This window comes from Rhinoderma darwinii, chromosome 7, assembly GCF_050947455.1.
Source record: "Rhinoderma darwinii isolate aRhiDar2 chromosome 7, aRhiDar2.hap1, whole genome shotgun sequence".
Classification (NCBI taxonomy): domain Eukaryota; kingdom Metazoa; phylum Chordata; class Amphibia; order Anura; family Rhinodermatidae; genus Rhinoderma; species Rhinoderma darwinii.
Genome location: NC_134693.1, coordinates 32,391,446 through 32,416,519, shown reverse-complemented (window position 1 = coordinate 32,416,519; position 25,074 = coordinate 32,391,446). Strand labels below are relative to the sequence as shown.

The 25,074-nt window shown below is 39.0% G+C and overlaps 1 protein-coding gene across 1 annotated transcript in view; it reads left to right on the top strand.

Moving 5' to 3' along the window:
* The window catches only part of CACNA1E (calcium voltage-gated channel subunit alpha1 E), a 468,864-nt gene extending 444,870 nt beyond the window's left edge, over positions 1-23,994 (top strand). Inside the window, exons 39-49 of the mRNA XM_075833132.1 lie at positions 1,171-1,298; positions 3,008-3,104; positions 6,043-6,148; positions 7,395-7,502; positions 11,615-11,715; positions 13,053-13,159; positions 13,245-13,344; positions 18,511-18,639; positions 20,367-20,550; positions 21,608-21,783; positions 23,202-23,994. Coding sequence (XP_075689247.1) covers positions 1,171-1,298; positions 3,008-3,104; positions 6,043-6,148; positions 7,395-7,502; positions 11,615-11,715; positions 13,053-13,159; positions 13,245-13,344; positions 18,511-18,639; positions 20,367-20,550; positions 21,608-21,783; positions 23,202-23,705 — 1,740 coding nt within the window. The 3' untranslated portion in view covers positions 23,706-23,994. The remainder of the gene's footprint in view (positions 1-1,170; positions 1,299-3,007; positions 3,105-6,042; positions 6,149-7,394; positions 7,503-11,614; positions 11,716-13,052; positions 13,160-13,244; positions 13,345-18,510; positions 18,640-20,366; positions 20,551-21,607; positions 21,784-23,201) is intronic.
* The last annotated feature ends 1,080 nt before the right edge of the window (positions 23,995-25,074 follow it).

The following is a 25,074-nucleotide window of genomic DNA, read 5'->3' as shown; positions in this document are numbered from 1 at the left end:
GGTAGAGAGCAGTATAGTACATGTAGCACAGGTAGAGAGCGGCACAGTACATGTAGTACAGGTAGAAAGCAGTACAGTATATGTAGTACAGGTAGGGAGCAGTATAGTAAATGTAGTGCAGGTAGAGAGCGGTACAGTACATGTAGTACAGGAAGAGAGCAGTATAGTACATGTAGCACAGGTAGAGAGCAGTATAGTACATGTAGCACAGGTAGACAGCGGCACAGTACATGAAGTACAAGTAGATAACAGTATATTACATGTAGTATAGCTAGATAGCAGTACAGTACATGAAGTACAGGTAGAGAGTAGAAGAGTATATCTAGTACAGGTAGAAAGCAGTAGAGTACATGTAGTTCAGGTAGATAGCAGTACAGTTCATGTAGTACAAGTAGAGAGCAGTACAGTACATGTAGCACAGGTAAAGAGCAGTAGAGTACATGTAGTACAAGTAGCGAGCAGTACAGTTCATGTAGTACAAGTGGAGAGCAGTACAGTACATGTAGCACAGGTAGATAGCAGTACAGTATATGTAGTACAGGTAGATAGCAGTGCAGCACATGTGGTACAGGTAGTTAGAAGTACAGTATATGTAGAACAGGTAGAGAGCAGTACAGTACATGTAGTACAGGTAGATAGCAGTACAGTACATGTAGTACAGGTAGAGAGCAGTAAAGTACATGTAGTACAGATAGAGAGCAGTACAGTACATGTAGCACAGGTAGAGAGCAGTACAGTACATGTAGTACAAGTAGAGAGCAGTACAGTACATGTAGTACAGGTAGGGAGCAGTAAAGTACATGTAGTACAGATAGAGAGCAGTACAGTACATGTAGCACAGGTAGAGAGCAGTACAGTACATGTAGTACAGGTAGAGAGCAGTACAGTACATGTAGTACAAGTAGAGAGCAGTACAGTACATGTAGTACAGGTAGATAGCAGTACAGTACATGTAGTACAGGTAGATAGGTGATGTGCTGATTCTCAGGTGTTTCACCATTGAAATGTGCATGTGGATCTTCTAGGCAGTCATATGTATGACACAGATTAGCAGTGCCTGAATATTTTTTTCTTTTTTGAAGTATTTTTGTTACAATGACATGTGGTGTGTTGCAATATTTTATATATTAACATTGCATATATATATATACATTTCTGTTTAATCCTTAGATGTTAAATCTATTTGTTGCTGTCATTATGGACAATTTTGAATACTTGACAAGAGACTCTTCCATTTTGGGTCCACATCATCTGGATGAGTTTGTTCGGATTTGGGCTGAATATGATCGAGCTGCATGGTAAATTATCTTACTTTCCTAATAATACTACACTATCAAACTTACAAAATTCACATAAATGTCATAGATTCTATAAAGATTCATAGTATATCCAAGGTGCCTTTATTAGTCATGATTTTACCAACTGTATTGTGTAAAATAAACTTTTATATATATACATATATATATATATATATATATATATATATATATATATATATATATATTTGTTTCCTTCCCTTACCCATTCTCTTGCCCGTGTCCCAGAATGACCTGCAGTCTTGTTGCAGTATCTGGGTTTTACATTTTCCTGCCTCAGGAGCTCTCATGGTGCAGTGATTGAAGTTGTGGGGGGTTTGCCTCTGGCCATGGAGGAATCTCCAACTTCATGGTTTTGAGCTGTGCTCTGATTAACATGCCTGTGCTTCTCTTCCAGTGGCAGGATTCCCTATAAGGATATGTACAAATTAGTCCGAGTCATCTCGCCTCCGCTCGGCCTAGGAGAGAACTGCCCCTACAGGGTGGCATGCAAGGTTTGGTGCCCAGTCTCTCTGCCCTTTCCACTCAGCAAGGGCATAGCTTACCTCTACCTTCCCACCTTTCCCTTCACCTAACTGTCCCTACCCCTCCACCGCTCCACTACTGCACCATGCAAGGGACCTCGGGCTGCTGCTTCCAGGTTTATATAGTGATATTCACTCCCTAACAGTCCTACAAAATCAGCAGCTGCACCCTAGCTAGTCCCTGGGACTCAAGAGCATCTTAATAAACATCTGTGAAGGTTTTGATATCTAATTGTGGTGTGACAGTATAAAAGTGACATGGAAAGGTGTCATCTCTAGGTATAGTATGGACAACAGTATATAGTAACCTGGATGTCAATGTATGGAAATTACAATTGTCAGTTAGAAATCTACTACAAGCCTTTAAGAATACAATTGATCAAGGAAATTGGTGATTCTTGGGCCTATGAATCTGAACTGCATAATAATAATCTCAGATATTCACACTTATCAGAGGTCCAGGGTTACTGGTGTTGGGGGGCAGCTGGTTGACTCTAAAATTTAGAACTTAGCATGAGCTGAAGGAACATAAAGGAAGAAAGCATGAAAACTTTCCTATATGCATTCTGGAGTATGCTTTGCACTGGTGCATGCCCAGATCCATCTAACAGCCAGGAGGAAGCAACTGCGGGTTCCCTACTTTACGATCTATTATCACAGCTGCACTCACTGGTCAAGATAAATGATACCCAGATGGGATACACGGCTCCCTCAATATTCTCAGCTCAGTAGTCGCAGCTGGCTGTAAATGTTGTGGAGATGGCCGGTACATGAGAAGCTGTTTTCTGAGGCTGAGCCTGCAGACGACTATCTGACATGCTTGCAGCATCACTGCAATAAAGAAGTAGTAATCCTCAAAAAACAGAAGAGATGATTTTGGTGTGGTGGAAAAAGTCGAATTTAAAGCATGAGTGCGGTATAACCCCGCCTGAATCTGCTCCTGGGGTGAAGGCATTTAATAACCCCTCCGTCTTTTCTTCTGTTTCCTTCCTTCTTTCTTTTCTGTTTCCTGTTTGTTTTTATATTTGTTGTTTTGTTTTTTTTATTGTTGGTTTGGTTTCGGCTTCCCTGGATATGCCCGCGCTTTTCTTTGTCCCTTCATTGCTTGCTCCATTGTTCTCACTTTACCCCCTTCATCCTTCTCTGGCTCCTCCTGTCCATAACCAGTGGCCGTATCCATTATACAGAGATGTATGAAATGCTGACTCTCATGTCACCACCATTAGGCCTTGGAAAAAGATGTCCTAATAAAGTGGCTTATAAGGTAGAGGTCACCCTTATTACAACCTAAGCATACAATATGTGCAGTAAGAAAAAGTGTTGGATGATATTCCCCTGGATTATACGGTATTTCCTAATCTCATACATTCCTTGTTTTCCCCTCAAAGTGGCAGTCCATACTTTTCCTTAATTTACAGTAAATATGAATACAAGCACCCAGTCAGATATGTTACATTCTTATCACAGTTTGCGCTCATTCAATGCAACTACAAATTTCACAAAAACTAGAGGCCCCTTTGGGTTTGTAAATTCCTTAAAAATCTACTTTCATTAATTAATCTAAGGCTGGATATTCACCCCTACCCTTGGCTAGTTAGAATGCATGTATAGTCACAAATAATAATGTTTAAGTCTTAAAGCTATCAAAAAATGTCACCAAAAAATAAGTTTGAGTATTTAAAGAGGTTGTATAGGATTATAAAAACATGTCTGCTTTTGTCCAGAGAAAGCGCCACACCAGTCCATGGGTTGTGTATGGTATTGTAGCTCTGCTACATTGAAGTGAATGGGGGCTGAGCTGCAATACCACATATAACCTGTGGACAGGTGTGGCACTGTTTTTGGAAGGAAGCAGTCATGTTTTTCTAATCCTATAGAACACTTTAAGTCACTTTTAAATTTTACATCTTCGTTTTAGTTCTGGGTTCAGATTGCTTTCATTGCTTAGTCTAATAAGTTAGGTGTCAATATAAATTTGTTATATCATAGATGGTTTAAGGGGACAAACAAATTCAATTTTACAGATGTTCTTCTCATTGCAAAAAAAACGCCAAAGTCCAACAGTGTGGACTTGATATCTTTTGTTAATACATAGCAGTATAAGATTTTACTGGCAGAGAATTAGAACAATGTAAAGGGCTAATAGTAAAGGGCTACAAATAGTTGAGAGAGGCAAAGTGTTAGGGCTCTTTTACACGGGCCAATTATCGGGCAAACGAGCATCCATAGAATGCTCGTTCCCGATTATTGCCCTGTGCAAACAGGGCAACGATCAGCCGAGTCAGCCGAGTCTGACCGTATAATTTCTGTGGCACAAAATATTATCGTTGTCGGCAGCACATCTCCCTTTGTAAACAGGGAGTTGTGCTATCGACATGATAGAAATGTATGGGGACGAGCGATCGTAGTAAAGAATGCTCGTCCCCATAATTTACTGATAATAGCTTCTTATAAAAGGAGCAAACGAGCATCAATCAACAAGCTGTCTCGTTGAACGGCGCTCGTTGTTACGACCAAAATGGGCTGGTGTACAAGGACCTTTAGTTTCACAAAGAGACTTTTTTAATTAATGTAGTTGCTCTAAACCGGTGGTCTCCAACGTGTGGCTCTCCATTTGCTGCAAAACCAGGAAGCTGGCAGTTGTCCTGCATTGGTTGGAGAGCCACAGATTGGTGACAAATGCTCTAAAACAATGCAAACCAATATTCTAAATTTAAAAGCTAGAGGACAGCTAAAGTCCACCGAGACCCACATGTGTCCCAAGCCAAGATAATGTCCATTTTTTTAATGAAACCCCCTCTTTTTTGGGCAGTCCAATCCCCTTTAATATTCTATAACATAAACAGTTAATAGCATAGTATAAGCATTGCAATTACTTTTATATTTAATATTATGACAGTTGTATCTTAAATATCTATTATAATGTTTTATAATTCTACTCTGTAGACATTGTGATAAACCGGAGAGACAGAGTCCATATATATCAATGTATGAAACAACTAAATATCTTTATTAAGAAACAAGAATAAAATACATAAAATAACATAGACAGAGAATCCAAAAATAGTCCTTAAATGGATCACAAAAATGTACATTGAGTCACTGTATATATTAGAAAACACAGATAGTATGCATAGTTACTATGACTCAATGTAACTCCAACATGGGGTGCATTGACATAGTATGATTTATATGAAAAACAGGCAAAGTGCCTAACTCTGAAATGGTCTATAGTGACTGAAAAAGTAGGTACTTATTGCCTAAAAAATGGCAAAAAAGGTAAGTAAATCTAGAGTGTGCACTTACCCATGTATGGGAGGTGGAGTGTGACCCAGCGGTATAGGGGCGCTATCCTATACCGCTGGGTCACACTCCACCTCCCATACATGGGTAAGTGCACACTCTAGATTTACTTACCTTTTTTGCCATTTTTTAGGCAATAAGTACCTACTTTTTCAGTCACTATAGACCATTTCAGAGTTAGGCACTTTGCCTGTTTTTCATATAAATCATACTATGTCAATGCACCCCATGTTGGAGTTACATTGAGTCATAGTAACTATGCATACTATCTGTGTTTTCTAATATATACAGTGACTCAATGTACATTTTTGTGATCCATTTAAGGACTATTTTTGGATTCTCTGTCTATGTTATTTTATGTATTTTATTCTTGTTTCTTAATAAAGATATTTAGTTGTTTCATACATTGATATATATGGACTCTGTCTCTCCGGTTTATCATATATTGTTAGAGTCCTTATCTCTAATTTTTCATATGGGTGGTTGAGTGTTTTCCCACCTCTATATGCACTTGTCCTGTGAGACTCTTGTTTAATCTGTAGACATTGTGTCTGCAAGCCCATAATTGCGTTGCAAGGAAAATAATTCTTTAACTTGCTGGTTCTGGACAGTTAAACCTTTGCCTTGTTTGTGTGCTGTCCAGCAATACCTACACCCTTTGCCTTCAAGTAGTTGGGTATGACTTATAGTCAGGGTAGGCCATGCATGCTCCTTGTTATTAAACCTCTCTTAGTAATATAGGGGTAGGGTGGAGCTGGGGATATGGAGGGAACTTTTGAGAGTGATGTCTTCATCCTTGTTTTGTGTATGGTGTAGTGATTATGTGCCTATGTGTGCTTGTCTGCTTTGGGTCCCCTTGTCGATATCCCATATCTTGGGCGCCCGGTGTTTTTGTACAGAGATTGGTCCTGATGAATATGCCAGTAACAGAAGATATGACAGTACATTTCACGTCCACTCTCATGGCTCTAATACGGACAGCACTGGATATAAAAATAGCCAAAGGTAAGAAGTTAGAAAAATGTACAATATAAAATTTACTGTATGGCAGAAACAATCCACTGCGTTGTCTGATCTTGCAGTCATGGTCCCTGCCATCTCTCCCCTACGTCTGGGTAGCCTACCAAAAATAACTAAGCACGAAGCGCATGGCAGCTCCAAGAGGGTATGACTATAGGATCAGATTACATACAGGGTTTGTTCGTAGTCTGTAATCATGTAGACATACATACATTCGCACTGTTTCCACAAAATAATATTTTTAATCAAGACTGTGATTGGAAAATTGTTGGAAAAGCTCCCTATGTACACGCTAACGAGTTCATAGGGCTGCATTAGCCCGACGGAGTCCAAAAGAGTGCCCTCTTGGTCTCTTTCGGACTGGTATACGTCGGTATACCTTTTTTTTGGAGGATGGAATAACGTAGTATACTTTACCGTGCAGTATACATTTTGTTTACATGGGAGCCTATGTATGATGGATGCCATTATATGTTATCTGTTACAGGTATACGTTAAATATATACTTTGGGGAGCTTTCCCAGGGCTGGAATCCTGGGAAGAGCATCAGGTAGCGCTTAGCCCAGGGATTCAAGCCCTGGGGAAGCCTCTGACATCACTGTCTATATTTGGACAGTGATGTCAGGGACTTTTAACTAGGGAGTCTCCGGCCAGAGCATCAGTAGGGCTCTGAATGGGGACTCTGTGACTGGGGAAGCCCATGACGTCATTGTCTATATATGGACAGTGACGTCATGGGCTCCCTCTGGGAGCGGAATCTCCAGCCAGAGCATCGCCGACTCCTTGGTCAGGGATTTTCCCTTTACAAAGCCCCTAATGTCACTGTGATACATGGACAGTGACGTCAAGGGTTTTCCCAATATAGGAGTCCTCGACCAGAGACTCCATTGTTGCAAGCTCCTGACAACACTGTCAATATATGTACTGTGACGTCAGGAGCTTTCCCGACCTCTACAATTGAAGTAGTGATGTGCCCAGGAGTTTGAGCGACATATCCCACTGTATGCCTATACAGTGGGATACGTCTGTGCCTTCCGTCAGAGGTATATGTCGGGACTCTTCCCAACGTATACCTCCGACAGAAGGAAAAAAACGAGATGTGAACAGGGCCTAATCCAGTATGAAGTTCAAGGCAAATTGGCATTGAGTTGAGAAAAGAGATTTCACAAAGTTGAAATCTGATGTTAATGTAGGCATTCATTGAGTGTTGTTTTATTTCCTTTTCTTGCAGGTGGAGCTGACAGACAACAACTTGACTCAGAGTTGCAGAATGAAATAGTAGCGATTTGGCCAAATCTATCCCAAAAGATGTTGGACCTACTTGTGCCCATGCCAAGATGTGAGGGTTTCAATTAAGTATTTAATGAAGTATTTATGTGATAATGCGTGTGACAGTCATGCTAACATGAAATTTTAATGCATTTACTATCATTTACACCAGAAAACTGGCATTAATTATAGCACAAATCTACTCCAGCTAGGAGGGTTTGATGTTCTGCCACACGGACATCCAGACATGTGCATAATTTATTAAGATACGTTCGCCTCCGAATCAATTAGGCGCTTCTTAAGCCAACTTTTTTTTAGATTAAGACTTTCGTATGAAACACCTCTATTAATAATCCCCCCCTATTGTATTAATTAGCATGTTTGCATCATTGGCCGTCCCCCTGCTTCCCCACTAATCCATGAAAGTAAAAATGCAACTATGGATATACCCAATGGAGTACCAAACAACCTCTTCTACCGGCCCGTTGATCCAGAATCAATGCACAACATACACTAAGAAGTGATTTGGTATTATGTAAAAGGGCATTTACAATCATCTGGAGACCCCCTTTAAGAGAAGGTGTAAAAGTGCTCCTACTCATCCTAGCCATAAAGAAGATGAAAATGTATTTGACCTTACAGTGGCGGTGAAAATGGAATTGTAAGCTTTATCAGCTTCACCAGCTACGTCTAATTCTATGCACTGTGATTTGAAGCACATCATATTTTAATTCAGTGTGAAATTAGTTGAGGCTCTCTGCACCTTCACTTGTTTGCCTACTGTATCGGACTGACAGCAAGATATGTGAAAAAATCACTTAAGAAGCATAGAACCTGATAAGTTTGCTATTCGTGCCAGAATGTCGCTTTTACAATAATTCTTTGAAATAACAATTCGTAAAGTAATCTCATTTATGTAGAACCCAGGTTTGAATAGGAAATAAAGTACCAATTTGTGAACAGAAGACACTGAGCTTTTAATGAAACAACCCGAGAAGCTGATAGTACTGATGTCCCAATTTACTTTTATTATTTTATACTTTAAATTTTAAGGTAACACTTGCCCTAAGCTACAAATTATATAAAAATAAAGCTCATTAAAAAAAATCTGTCATAATCATTCACAGTTAGGGTATGTTGACACACAGTGCTTTCGGACGTATTTCGGGGCGTTTACGCCTTGAAAATATGGCTGAAAAAACGGAAGCTGAACGCCTACAATTTTAGGCCCATTGAAAAATCAATGGGAAAAAGAGCATTTAGTTCATACAGGGCGTCTTTTTACGAAACAGAGCGTAAAAAGACGCTCCGTAAAAATAAGTAGCATGTCACTTCTTGAGGCGTTTTTTGAAGCTGATTTTCCATTGAACACTATGAAAAACGCCTCATTAAACGCCTTAAATGCTTGAAAAGAAGCCTCAAAAGAAGCTCCAAATTTCATTTTCAGCTTCAAAAACGCCTGAAAATCAGAGGCTGTTTTCTCTGAAATCAGCTCTGTATTTTCAGACTTTTTTGTTAAGCGTGTGAACATACCCTTACAATCTGTAGGTAAATGTTTCTGGAGACATGAGAGATAAAGTAGTGGTCTTGGGGCAAATTTTTTTCTGGTAATTCTGTCCATCATCCCAATGAAGAACACTATAGTCAGCCTATCACCAGCCTGCAAAATGGCTCCTTACAGACATATGTGACTACTTCTCAGCAAAAAAGAGATAAAATAGAGTTTAATTATAGTTGTCGTTAAAAGAAAAAATATTTGTAGGTGGTTGAGCACAAGAGTGTGAGATTGTGAAGGTGTTGACCACTTCAGCTGGTTTGTTTTTGCTCCTCAGATTAAACTGCATCATTTGTTTTTTTAATACTGCTATCCTTGTACATAATTTTCAAGATTATGTGGTGTCACAGTGTGGATAATAATTCACTATTGAGAAACTTATTTAGATACATTTTTCCATAAATTCTTGGCCATATTTTGACTACTAAAGTGACCACCAAGGCCCTACTCAAGTTATTCCTGCATTACCTTAAAGGGGTATTCAAGCCTCCAGCATTTTTCACCAGTACACTGGGTAGGTGAAAAATACTAGATCGGTGGGGCCCGACCACTGGGACCCCCACTGATCGCCAGAACAGAGGCCCCCGTACCTCCCAGCTGCAAGACAGCGGCTAGGAGGGGTTTGAACGGCGCGCTGGCCATGCATGCACAGTGCTACTCCATTTAAACTCTATGGGCTGACGGAAACACCTGAGCGCCGCTCCATCTTGGATCCCCAGCATCAAGAAGTTGCGTATGGTCTGGCGACTATATACCTGCCCATACCTCTGTGGGACACAGTGGTGACCAACTGCAACCTCACAAACTCCCTAAACGTAAGGGCTAAGCACTGGTTATGCTGGGTTCCTTGTTACTAGCACCACACTTGGCAACAGTCGGCTGCTACCTTTCACAGTTGCCAGTCACGCACTCGGGTGATGGCCTGCAGAAAACTTTACAATGTAAGCCTATAGGAAATATATACTGCAACGCAAAAAATTGAGCTGTGGAATATTTTTACTTGAGCTTGAGTTGCTGTGGTTCCTAAAAGTTTCCACTTTGAAATAATACCACTCACAGTTGATCATGGAATATCTAGGAAGAAATTTCACAAACTGACTTGTTACAATAGTGCCATCCACGAAGATCAAAGATTTCTTAAAGGTATCTCATTTAGCAAACCAGAACCCTACTCTATACTGATGAGGAGCAACAAATCTGAAAAAATGCTATCTACGGATGGTTGTCTCTGGTTTGGCTATGAATAAAACAAAACAAATGGGTATGTATAAGGCAAAGGATGTAACTATCAAGAAATAGCCATATGAGTATACGAAAGAATCTCTGTTTATTGAATACAAAAGCACTACATAAAAGTTAAAAACATTTAAAATAGCATAAAGTACAGTAAAAAATAGTGTTGTACCGTGTTAGCCAGAGACAATATGAAATGTTAAATACTTTTGTGTCAAAAAAGACAAAAGTATAATAGGTATGATACCTTTATTGGCTAACCATAAAAGTTCTATATGCAGCTTTCAGAGCACAGAGGCCCCTTCTTCAGGCAGTTTACAAATGAATGACTTAGAAAAAAGCACAACATTTAGATGTTACACAAGTCCATTGCCCCTGCTTATCTTGATGATGTATCACTTCATGTACTAATTGTCTTTGTGTAACATCTAAATGTTGTGCTTTTTTCTAAGTCATTCATTTGTAAACTGCCTGAAGAAGGGGCCTCTGTGCTCTGAAAGCTTGCATATAGAACTTTTATGGTTAGCCAATAAAGGTATCATACCTATTATACATTTGTCTTTTTTGACACAAAAGTATTTAACATTTCAAAATAGCATAAAGAATGCCATGTATAGATCACTGAAGGGGGAATACCACCATGATAAGTGGCTAGCAAATAGCTACCTCCTTACACTCACCTAAGCCCCCAGAGCAGGCATGCAATGCATATAATCTTGAAAAAAGTGTGTGAAAATGTTGCATCAATTAGGCATCAGATCAGCATGTCCTGTGTCTCAAGCTATATGGGGGAAAAAAGGGATAGAAAGCCCCACGCGTATCGCCACAAAGTGGCTTCCTCAGGGGTAAGTCTGGTTTGGATATTTACATGTTTCAAAGATCTATCAACTGTCGGACATTGACTTACTGGGAAATCACCTATCGGTAGCACTAAAAAGACAATTTTCTTCCTTCTTGAGGAGAGCTAGGTTGCATACGTTTCACCCAGGGAGCATTGGTCTTAAGACTCCCTACCAGTTGGATCTCCACAAAGAGATTCAGTACCTTCCAAGAGCTAAAGAAAAAGTAAACATTGTAAAAGTATTTGAGGTTCTCAGACCTAAAAATATGCAAAACAAAGTAGTAATCGTTGGGTTCAGACATAGGCTCCCTATCCTGAAATGGAAGCTTACAGACAACACTAGATTGTATTGTACAATAAATAGATAATAGATATAGTGTTCCTTTAATTACAATGCATTTATTATAAACATTATGTGTGAGAGGTTTTATGACCTGACGAGGCCTAGCTACATCTTGTAAAACACAATCTACTACACAGGGAATCCTATTACAGGCAGCATTATTATGAATTTGCATCTGTCAATGACAAATTTCAAATTATTTTCCTCCAGCCACTGACCTGACTGTGGGCAAGATTTATGCTGCTATGATGATCATGGACTATTACAAGCAGAGTAAAGCAAAGAAACAGAGACAACAGCTGGAGGACCAGGTGAGAAATGATCACAACCTGGGCAAGGCCTCAGGATAAATTGAATGTATTCTGCATGAGAGCAGAAAAAATGTGTGCCGAAAGCTGAGTAGTTATATTTGTACTTAGTGAAAATTAATGTACTTGATGCAGTGACTATTGCACCTTTTAGAATCCAAGTATAGTCAGATAAGAAGCCATAGAAATTCTTTATATGATAAAAAAAATTACAAAGTGGCATCCTCCTTCTTAGCAAGTTATTAAATAGTGGCATTAGGTATCAGTGGCATCAGTAGGAAGTTGTGCAATTACATAGCTACATAGATGTATAAATTGAGCAAACATATTTATCAAGTTCAGCATCTATGAATTACCAATTGGGTTTAGAGCAAGACAAAATAGCCTCCCCCTCCGATACTGTAATATTGTCCAATTTTGCCTCAAGGTGGAAAATCCTACAGATACCATTTAGGAAGTCAGACACATTTCCGGAATCAAACGATTCATGATTTCTCTTCATTCATTAAAATACAATACTTCTTCTTAACGTTTGGTCCCAAAAGCTGTACTAGGGATCTATGAAATTCAGGATTCATATGGGTATTGAAGGGGTAAATGGGCAATTGGCATGCAATCTGGTATGACCCAAACTATGCCAGTTAAGGCTTCATTCACATCTGCGCTAGGGTCCCGTTCCGACTTTCCGTCAGATATTTCTGTCTGAACAGGACCCTGACTGACACAAACATAACCCAAAGGTTTGCCTTTCCATCACCATTGATTTCAATGGAGACGGATGCGGTGCCAATGGTTTCCATTTGTCTCAGTTGTGGAAGGGGTCTGTCGTTTTGACGGAATCAATAGCGTAGTCGACTACGCTATTGATTCCGTCAAAACGATGGAACCCTTGCACAACTCAGACAAACGGAAGCCATTGGCACCGGATCCGTCACCATTGAAATCAATGTTGATGGAAACGGAAACCTTTGGTTTCCGTTTGTGTCAGTCAGTTTTCCCTTCCGGCGGAAAGCTCAGACGGAACGTCGGAACGGGACCCTAGCGCAGATGTGAACGAAGCCTAAGACATAGAGACAAATAGACATTTAACTTTTATCACAAGAAACGGTTGTCTACTGATAATATGCAAATCAGTTTGGATTCAATTAATTTTTGCAGGAAGAGTTGGTACTTAATTATGGATTTGGTGCATCCTTATTAAGAATCTTCATTATCTTTTCAAAAGAAGAATATTTTCAGGACATGAATAAATCTTCATTGTTATCTTTATTACCCTATATATCAGGTCTCGATGGATTACATTATCTTTGAATAATCTGGATATTTACCTTTTTAAACAGAAAAATGCTCCAATGTTTCAGAGAATGGAAGCGTCGTCTTTACCTGAGGAGATATTATCCAATGCCAAAGCCTTACCATACCTCCAGCAGGACACTTTGTCAGGCCTGTGAGTTAGTTGTGTAGAATATTATATAGTAATAATAGACATAGATATCAAGACTGTTTTTTTTTTATCTGGCCTGTCTTTTCAGGGGTGGCTTCCCGTCACTCAGTCCATTGTCCCCTGAAGAAATATTTCAACCACCGTGTCTGGACAGGGATGATGAAGACTTTGAAGAGCAGCTGTCTCTGGTAAACATAGCTTTTAGAGGAGCTAAAATAGCCCATTAACTTAACATTGTCATTCTGTGCATTAATCTGACATTCTGTAACAATCTGACACATTTCAGGAATGTCTGGGCTTGTAAAGATTGGGTATATTTATTAAACTTTGTGCTCACACGGCAAATTAGGTGTTTTGCCTATGTGTACCTAAAGTGAATGTCCTTCTTTAAATACTAATTCTTCTCATTTAAATAGGTGAAATGGTCTGTGCGGAATCATTTCGTAATGTATCTTTATAGCAGTTTGAGTTCCATTTTTCTGATACAGAGCTCCCCTGCATTGACATAAACTGAAATTTTCCTGCAGCCACCACTAGGAGGAACATTCTGCATACAAATAATACATTGAACATAATAGTAAATCAGTATGCAGTGAGCTCATCACTCCCCCATAGTGGCAGTTGCAGACAGCCACAATTGTTTCCTTTTACTTTATAGCTTTGTACAGGTAATTTGGAGCTTTATATCAGAAATAAAGAGATCTCTGACCTTTTCATAGATATACTGTATTATAAAATCAATCAGAATGTTGGACTAAATAAAATGGTGTAAAAAGGTGGACATTCACTGTAAGGTTTACAAAATTACAAGGTGTAAGCTGAAGCCTCCCTCATCTAGGCTGATATCTTTCATAAAAAGTAAAACAATTTTGAGTCAACAGTTTATTGGCCTATGCATACCTATGTGTCTCAATTTTACAGACTACAAATAAATTCTGTGTATTGTGATCCTGTACTCCCTTCCATCTGTCCAGTACTTCCTACTAACCTTTATAATGTGTATTAGCACAATATAAGCGGCAGATGAGTATGACTGCAGGAATAGACTACAAATGGTTTGTTTGTAGTCTGTAACCATAGAGACGCATAGAGTTGCATAGGAACAGTTAACTCAAAATGGTAAAAGATTTGTAATCAAAAGTATTTGTGCATGTTCTTAATTTTTATATATTTTAGATGCATTAGGGGCAATAGAAATGTTTGCAAAAGTGGACATATCCTTTAAATTTGAAAGAGTATATATTATAAAATCACTACCAATAAAGCTATATCAATTTAGCTCTTTTTATTAAATGTAAAGCAATACTTTAACGTTATAATTGACAGCAATTACAGATTTCGGGTATATTGTTTATATGTGAGATGTCTTGTTTTGTATTTTGCATGAATGACATCTTTAATGTTTTATGATATTATGCCAAACTTGCCATGTTGAAATATCATGATATGTACTCATTCAGCAATCGGCAGTATGTTGTGTTTAGTGCCAGATGTTTTGTCACTAGTTTGTTATCACTTGGTACATGGAAGTCATCCTGTCTGCAACAAGAATGGAAGTATTCTAAGTCTCTCAATGTGAAACATGTTGTCAGCTCATTGATTCTGCCTGGTCACTGCAGTGTACAGCTTTGTCCACACCTTAGGGTAGAAGCGCTAAAGTCTGTCCCTGTTGCAGTGTCATTGCACTGTATGTGTCCAAGTCTCGAGCATTTTGTTGAGTGCCTCATTGCAAACACAGAACTGTTCTACCTACAGGTCACAATGACCGCTTGGCACTTTCCATTGCATTCCTTAATATTGAACATAACCAAGGCTGCTGGCTAGAAGAATCCACTATATACACCAATCAGTCATAACATTAAAATCGCTGACACGTGAAGTGAATAACTTTGATGATCTTGTTACCAGAGCATCTGTCATGGGATGGGATATATAAGGCAGCAAGTGAACAGTCAGTTCTTGAAGTTGATGTGTTGATAGCAGGAAAAATGGGCAAGTGTAAGGATCTGAGCGACTTTAACAAGGGTCAAGTTGTGATGGCTAAACGACTGGGTCAGAGCATTTACAAACTGGCAGGTCTTGTGGGGTGTTAATGGTATTAAGTGGTTAGTACCTACCAATAGTTTTTCATGCAAGGACAACTGGAGAACCAGCCACAGGGTCATGGGCGCCCAAGTCTCAATGATGTGCGGGGGGAGCGAAGGCTATCACGTCTGATCCGATCCCACAGAAAAGCTACTGTAGTACAAATTGCCAAAAAAGTTAATGCTGACTATGATCGGAAGATGCACCCCTGTCCGCTACCAAAAGTAGCTACAATGGGCATGTAAACATCAGAACTGGACCATGAGCAATGGAAGAATGTGGCCTGGTCTGATAAATCACGTTTTCTTTTACATCATCTAGATGACCAGGTATGTGTGCTTTGCTTACTTGGGAAAGAGGTGGTACCAGGATACAGTATGGTGAATCGCAATCTGGCAGAGTCCTGTTATTCATTCGGATGTTACTTTAACACGTACCACCTACCTAAACATTGTTGCAGACCGCATACTCCCCTTAATGGCCACGGTATTCCCTAATGGCAGTGGCCTCTTTTAACCATATAATGCGCCCTGCCACACTCCACGTGTTCAGGAATGGTTTGAGGAACATGAGTTCAAAGTGTTAATTTGGCCTCCAAATTCCCCAAATCTCAATCCAATCAAGCAACTTACAAGACTTAAAGGATCTGCTGCTAATGTCTTGGTGTCAAGTACCACAGGACTCCTTCATAAATTTTGTGAAAGCCATGCCTCGACAGGTCATTGCTGTTTTGGCCGCACGAGGGTGACCTACACAATATTTGCCAGGTGGTTTTAATGTTATATCTGATGTGTGTATAAGTGAAATTCAACTTTTAACTCGTTAATATTTGTAAGACTTTGCAGTAGTAATATTACTAGTGGATATAAATTAAATAGCATAAAACTGGGGATAACAGAACAAGAGAAGGACCTGGGTATTCTGGTTACAAATAAGCCAAGCAGCAGTACTCAACGTCAAGATGCAGCTGCAAAAGCAAATAGGATTTTAGGGTGTATAAAAAATAGAGATACAAACCTGGGATTCAAATGTAATATTAACCCTCTATAAATTCTTTGTAAGAACACATTTTGAATATAAGATTCTATTTTGGCTTTAACATTGTAAAAGGGATATAGGAGAGCTAGAAAGGGTTAAAACGCAAGCGACTAGATTATTAAACGGAATTAGCGATCTCTCTTATAATGAGGAGCTAGAAAAAATACCTTTCTTGATCTTATTAACATGTATAAATATGTGTGTGGTCAATACAAAAAGCTAGCACATGATTTATTCATTTCAAGAACTGTACAAAAGACCAGGGGACATTCGTTGCGTGTGGAAGAAAGGGACTTCAGACATCAATATAGGAAAGGGTTCTTTACAGTTAGAGTAGTCAAAATATAGAATGCCCTACCACAAGAAGTAATAATGGCAGATCCTACGCCAGCATTTAAAAAAGGGCTAATTGCTTAACTAATGACCAATGGCATTGAAAACTTATAATCAATCTAGCAAGTAATGACGTATAATTTTTAGATAAAGGTTGAACTTGATAGACCTATGTCAACTTATGTAACTATGTGACAGTATCCATTAAATTAATTTTAAGTTTATTAATGGGGTCACTAATTCAGGACCTCCACCCATTAGCCGGAGTAGAAAACATAGGGGGAGTGTATTACTAGTTCTACGTAGAAATGGCACAAAAGGCTCAAAGCTGCCCTAGATTTGACTCTCTGGGATGCGGACGGCCAGAGATGCACCTAATTTAAAAATAAGCACAGTTTTGAAACGCTAGTCTTAATAATTTCCCCCCATCAAGTGTAATGTTATATTTCCCCTGTTGTGGTGCTGCAGGGAAAATGAACACCTGTCTTCAAAGACTACAGTGGATTTCTGGGAATTCCAGCAGCAGGATACCCTGTGATCAACTAATTGTCCAGGATCCCTCTTGAACAGCTATGTCTTCAACCAAACATTAGGGCTAGGGCTACACTGCGACTTTTTGTAGCATGACTTTCCCACTTTAACTCTCGAGCAAAAGCTATAGTCTAAAAGAGTGAATTGAGTTGCATGAATCCTCTAGACTGCAGCTGTAGTTCAAGAGTTAAAATATTAAAGTTGTGCTGCATAAAGTCGCAGTGTAGCACTAGCCTAATGGTTACTGTTGATCAGTCCAACACAAAGCTTAGAGGCGTTCTCCACCAATAATGTCAAGCTATCCTGGTCCCATAGCAGCTAAACAGCCCAAAACTATGATACCGCCTTCATTGTGTATCCTGGTTGGCCAGAGGTTCTTATATTAGAATGTGTTGTTTTTTAATTACACCAAATCTTACTTTATTTTATGGGGCTGTTTGGTTGTCATTGGAAACAGACAACAAGCTTGTAGTCAGACACACCTCTAAACTTATCTGAGCTCCTAAAGGCAGTTGGACAGTTAGCTTCCCTTGAATCAGATTACTGTACAGTGTCTGGTGCAAAGATGACATTTTACAGAATACAAATCATTAGAGCAAGCTCTAAATATACATTGAACCAACAAGGAATGCTATACATTTCAGGTCTCAAGTCTGCAGGAATCTGAATGCAGTTCTGAACTACAGTACAATCCAAGCAGTAACTCAGGATCAGTACAAGATAAGCAATGTAATGTATTTACAAAGTTACTCAACTCTCTATATAGATTAATCCTATATATACATTTTGAAATTGTGCCCAAAGGTGGACGCACTCTTTATAACAGACCATTTGCAAATTCAGAACTGAGAAGTTCATCCAATGATTCATCCATATTTGCCTACATTACTGGGGAAACATTGATTTACCATACACATGTATACATATGATATACAAGAGAGAAACTAGTAAAATTATATATTTTAACAATTATTAATATATTCAATGAAATTATCCCTGTATAATAACAGATCAGAATGCCACTTCAAAATTAGTAATTTGATTTATTGATGGATTTACATAGAACTCCATTACCTATTAAACCAAGAAAGTGGACAATAGTTCTGAGCTTTCTCCAGCTCACTGCAGTGGACAATTAGAATTAAAACATATTTATAAATTGTTCCTGCTTCTTAAATGCTCTTGGTGCATACAGAAACAATGTGCCGCAAGCTATATTAGCTAGTGACTTATATAATAGAATATCTGGCACTGACCCTGGAGTGGGTGGCTGTCTACCAGGAGGAAAATCATTGTGCTACCGGGTGACGAAACAATATGTGAAATGGAAAGCTGGTCCCACGAGCTGGCTATATCTTTATTTCCAGGAGCCAGAGGTTAGAAAGTTTAGCAGGGAGCAGCTCCCTAACCGAGGCAGCTACACCCCAGTGGAGATGCTGGAACGTTCAGCGTCTGTGAGAGCTTCTTCCATGCCACGTCTGGCAGAGAACCCCCAGGTAAATACAGCAACACAACACAATCCATTTATTCCCAACCACAACTGTTTCTGTATAATTAGCAAGTTACACATTCAAGAGTCTCAATATCTACCTTATGATTGGACAGCAAACAAACAATCTACTGCAAACATCTTTCCACCATACACTAGCGCAGGTCGACCTCTAAGCCACATGGTCTGTTGCTTTTTCTGTTTGTCTATCTGCTCTTTTGTTAAATTAATCAACTATCATTTTGTTTGTTTTTAAGGGGTTTGCTTTGCTTGTTTCTGTTGGTTTGTACTTTTGTTTGTTTCTCTGAGTTTGTTTTCCCCATTTTTTTAGGGATAGTGTGTTTTTTTGGTCACATGGCCATTACATTTGTTTTACACTTTTCTAATTACTGGGGAACTATTATCACCAAAAAGTATTTGACTTTCTATTAAAAACCATTAAAACTATTTGGCTTGAAGATAAAAAGCAAAAAGGTTTTTCATAAATGTTTTGAAATAGTATAAAATTGAAATTGTAATGGGAAATATTTTAATAGTTCCCCTTTAATGTAATGGGTATTTATGAAAACAATATCATAATTTATTTTAGTTTATATTTTAAAAATTGCCAGACAATACCCCCTTTATTTGTCCTCGTAGACCTCTTTCACATGACTGTATGGATCCGTACTGTATAGGTCCATAATACTGCACCCTATAGAAAAATGTATGGGCCTATACTGTACCTCCATATACCTCTGTATTCATGTGGAGGCACACAAAGGTTTTTCTCATGGATTTATATGGAACCCTGGAACGTCCCATCGCATGTTGTATTATAGCGATATTCACTCCGAAAAGCAACACCTCCCCATGAAGGATCTTTAATGATTCACAGAGTGCTTATGGCGCCATAATACAAACACACAGGGCTCTATGCGCATGCTTCGCCATGTGCATGAGGTCATACAAGAACATGTCTTGTACAATATACTACTAAAACACATTAAAAAAAAGCAAGCAACGTTAATTACACTTTGCAATTAATGTTTATGTTGATTAAAGTTAATTAAAATTCATTAATGTTTACCAAAATATTGCACCTATTACTCTACCTGTTCCTTTCATTTTTTCTCATTGTTAGTGAACAGAACTTCTTGAGTTGTTTTCTCTTAAAACCCTTTCTGCAGCCCTGTAACATGTATAACAAAATACTTCAACACCTCAATCTGACCTGTGTAAAAATGTTATGAGCAAAGAAGGTCTTCAGGAGCTGTTGTTACTGCTCATATAGGTTGTAGCTCTTCCCCGGACTAGACCATCCTCTAATGTTGGATGCCTAGCCAGGAAGATATGGAGGAGAGCTGGATGGGAGGTCGAATCTCCAGCCAAAGTTGGGATGGGAACGGGAAACTGTAACTTTGGAGTTTTCAGTTATTGAATGGAGATAGACTATAACATATTTAGATGAAACTTTAATTTGCTGTTCCCAATAATTTTGGAAACATTTTAGTTCCATGCAATAGTTTTAGAACCTCTGACATTATGCAACAAAAGTCCCCAACACTATTGTCACTATAAAAAGAAAAGATAAAGTGTTTAAAGTCAAGACTTGCGTGTGTGTGTGTGTGTGTGTATATATATATATATATATATATATGTATATATATATATATATATACACATTTTTATTTATAGGTGAGAAGTTTTGTGTGCAGATATTTTCTTCCTTTTTGGTTTCCTTTGGACTTGCAGGTTCTGTCAGATGTCAGCTCCATGCGGCGTTCCTTCTCCACAACAGCAGATAAGCGCGCACGTAGCTCCTGGCTAGAAGACTTTACTTTAGATAGAAGTGGTCTAGATAGTGGGTACAAGCAGCAGCGTCGCAGCTACCATGCCTCTTTAAGACTATCCACTCAGCGATTGAATACAGATACAGGTTGGTCAGAATGATATAGAAAATTATGCGTAGACCCAGTTAGACTTATTTTACAAAAATCTATAAAAAAATGATTTACATTGAATGATTTTTCCAGGTTAGTTAACATTTGTTTATCCCTAAATGGGAAATTCTTGGCAAATAGTTGTTAAGCGCTAAAACTATAAAGATAACAGCTAACAACTGAAAATAGTCTGCACAAGTCTAATAATATTCTTGACTGATGGAAACGATTATTGTTCTGATAGTGATCATTGCTCAGAATTATTGTCAAATCTGTCAAATCTTCTATGCTCCTTTAAAACTATATATCACCAAGCTCAGGATCTCCCATTCTGTCCTATATTCCACCCTCAAATACGGGAACATAGAAACCTGACAGAACGTTTTTAAGCAAGCTGGCTGTTAAAAGGAGCGCTCCTTATCTTTAGCTTAATTGTAGCTGTCCATTATTGATATTTGGAGTTTATAATATAATAATATATTTTATTTAGATACAGATATAAATGAATAAATTAATTATGGAAGAGGCAAAATCCAGAAAGGAATACAGGCGACAACAAACATTGCAAAATAGCAGCAGCAAACACAATTTAACAACATTTTATTAATCCTCCGGCCACTGAATATCTTACAGTTAGACACAGCAAAGCAAGTAACACTGCTGGTTGAACACAAAGAAACAAACATGTCACATATTAAGCCCAAAAAGCGGAAGAAATAGTTTCGGAACATTAAAAAGATTAAGGCCAGGTTGACATAGAGGAAAATAATATAGAAATGATTTCAGAAACTTTAGTTCAGTTTTTCTTAATGTTTCTTATCCAAGTATCCTATTACTCAAATAAATTGCATCAAAGTACCCCCAAGGTTATGATCATAAACTATGCTGCACCTACTAAAAGCACAGCATGAAGTCAGTCTGAGTACCCCAAAGGACATGGTGTGAACTGCTAGGGTGCACGTACCACAGGTTGAGAGCGTAGGCTTTAAAGGACATGAAGGGACAGACAAAGGCAAGACAAAAGGTTTCTATGTCACTCCTTGTATTTTGCAGGGCATCGATCAGACACTCACCGTTCAGGAGGAAGAGAGAGGGGTCGTTCTAAGGAAAGGAAGCACCTTTTATCGCCTGATCCCTCACGTTGCAATTCTGAGGAGAGGAACCCACAAACTGCATGTGAGCATAGAGATCACCAGCTTTCACCTGGTCATATCCATAGCAGTGTGCAGGTAAGCTAGAACTAGACCGCTCTGTGTAGCAAGCACGTCAAATCTGTGATCATTAAGATTTTTTATTGAGTCAGTTATAAAATCAGTTATAACTGGGAGTCCTGCAGCTGGGACCCCTTATGATCAGAAGTGTAAGGATGTATTCAAACGTAGCAGAAATTTTTGTGACTGTTCCATTGATCTGAATGGGGCTTCCAGAAATGTATGTGCATGCTGTAGAAGAAAGCCCCATTTAGATTTATGGGACATTTTTTTTAGTCACAGAAATTTCTGCAACAAATCTGCCGCCTGTAAGAAAAAAACCCTAAGACAGTCACATTCCTTGTCCACAGTTATGAGTTGGTTGCACATTGCAAAAATCCACTGAATGGAATGGGAGTTAAAGGGGTTTTCCCACGAGGGATGTTTATGACATATCCACAGGATATGTCATAAATGTCAGATAGATGCACCTCAGGGACTCGCACCTATCTCTAGAACGGGGCCCCTAAACCCCGTTCTAGCTTTGTTTGCTATCGCTGACTTCCAGCCACTTCCTGACTTTATGGTCGGGAGTTCCGAAAACAGCGTAACTTATTGAGCTACGCTGTTTCCGTAACTACCATAGTAGGGAATAGCATTTATGGAAGCAGCTTAGCATGCAAGCTACGCTGTTTCCGTAACTACCATTCAGTTATATGGGGCTTACGAAAACAGCGTAGCTCAGCGAGCTACGCTGTTTTCACCTTCATGTTCGTAAATCACACCGACACGCACAGAGGTCGAACAGGGTTTAGGGGCCCCGTTCTAGAGATAGGTGCGGGTCCCAGAGGTGGGACCCGCATCTTTCTGACATATCCTGTGGATATGTCATAAATGTCCCTCGTGGGAAAACCCCTTTGAAGAAATTAATTTAATTTAGTTGCTCTTATTTGAAAGTTTCAGTAACTCATTGATGTTAATAGAGAGTGGCTGACGTGTGTGTATCTACTTCTCTACTAGGGAACTGGTTCCTCTTATTCACAATATCAGTTGATGTCTCAGGTATCATATCACCACCAGTCTGACCCCTCGTCTAAATAGCACGTCATATATTTGTCTTACCCTCCAATTTTAAATATCGAACATAGGAGTGATAGACCCCCCAAAAAACCATAGACCTACTGTATATTAAGTATATAGCAAATAAAATAATAGGCAAAATGTGATGCTCCATGACTGATCCACTGTTTCTTTAAAGCAATCAGAGATTTTATGAAGAACCTGGTTATGATTGTAGAAATGGAGAGGGAAAATTTGAAGAAACAATGAAATTCACGAACAGAAAGTTTGAGATAAATGAATTCATTCTTAATTTGTCATTGTAGTATCTTTATTTTAAAGATCTAACAAATTTCTTTAAGTTTAAGGTTACAAATATTTATGTTTTTTCCCAATAGATTCTTGACTCATTGAATGAAAGTTGCATTCCTTCTGACACCAGCACCCCAAGACGTGGGCGACGCCAGCTTCCTTCTGTGCCTGCAACCCCAAGACCTCTTATTTCCTTTTCTTCTTTAATCCGCCGACAGAAACACAGCTCACCTCCTCTTAATGGCAATGACAATACACCCCCTCTTCCTAGTGAACCAGGCCTGAGCGAGTCTTCCTGCTCCCTTCAGGGGCGTCACAGCTCACAGTCAACTCCTCAGCACTATATCTCAGAGCCATATTTGGCCCTACATGAGGAGATGCAAAGCTCAGACTGCCCAACTGAGGACACACTTACCTTTGAGGTTGCTGTGGCTACCAGCCTAGGTCGTTCTAACACCATTGGCTCTGCTCCATTACGTCAAGGGTGGCAGATGCCCAATGGCCACTATCGTCGCAGAAGAAAGGGTGGGATACCCCCTGTGATAGCTTCCCGTGAATTAAGTGACACAGAAGAGGATGATCGTTGTTAAATGAAGGTGGGGTGTGCTTGCTGTGCCACAGCAGATATTATTTCAATGGCCCCTCCATCACATTTCTGAGCTTCTTCCAGAGGAGCCCCACAGCAATCACTGCCAATCCCCTTACCTAGACCACAAGTCCAGGCAATGTCATAAAAAATGGTTGAAGCCTTGATTTTAATATCTTGTGCCAAAACATAAACTGTCGTGAAGACATATGCAAGAGTTTAAAGGGGAGACATGGAGGCATATGCCCCTCAATAGAACACAAGTGGGTGGTCTAGAATATGTCACTAGGGTGTAGGGTGTGGAGATCACTGCCTATCAAGAGTTCATTATTGATTGATACTTTGCTAACATTTGTCAATACTAGAACTCATGTTTTGAATTATTGACAATTGATCATCTGCCAAAGTGATCAACCTTTAATCAAGGTTATATATGTTATAAAATACTTTAAAAAAAAAATTGTCTGACAGGTAATATTGCAATTGTTGATGGATAAACCAGTTTATGAAGGATTTCTTATGCAGTTGTTTGATGTTAATATAACAATGATATGCAAAGATGATTGGTTGGGAGAAATCTCTGGCTTCATGTTAAGTGCATTCTCTGAGACCAAAACCCTTTGTCATTGTATAAGACAATGAAGATCTATATTTAGGTTATTTGTATCAAAATTCTCTATACTCATTCTATCGCTTAGATATTTTGAGGGTATTATAGATGGCACATAGGAAACAGGTGGATATGGAAATAAAAGGAAACATACTGTATGCAGAACTACTGGCAAAACGTGTGTTTGCTTTAGCTAAGAGATAAGCATGCTTGACTTTGCATGAACTTTATAGGTCCATGGGTTTAAAGGGTTCTTAAAATTGGAGGCTTAATTGGAGTCATGCAATAGCTGCATATTCAGTTTTCTCAGACAGGAGTCACTTATTAGGTGAGGATACTTTTGCAACAAATGCAATGTCCTTTATATAGATTCAAGAGAAATGTTAAAGAGGATCTGTCACTAGTTTAGTAACGCCCAATCTCTTAGCTAATCTAATAGGCGATGTCACACTGATAATGATAATGAAAATTGTGTCCCAAAAAGTTTACTATTTTAAAAGTTATGAGCTTTTTTCTAAACATGCAAATGAGTCTATACTAGACAAGTGGGTGTCAACACCAGTGATTCTGCTGAGGTGGAGCCTCCTCACAGCCTCTGATGCCGTCCTATCAGCATGAAGCTATTTCACACAGTGTGAGAGACTGAGGCTAGAGAGAAGGAGGATAACTTCAAATAGCCATATCTCCGGCTGTGAACCACCTAGAACAATGGTTCTGGTGGCCTATGAAAGATGTGATTCTAATCGTTTATATGCCACTAGGA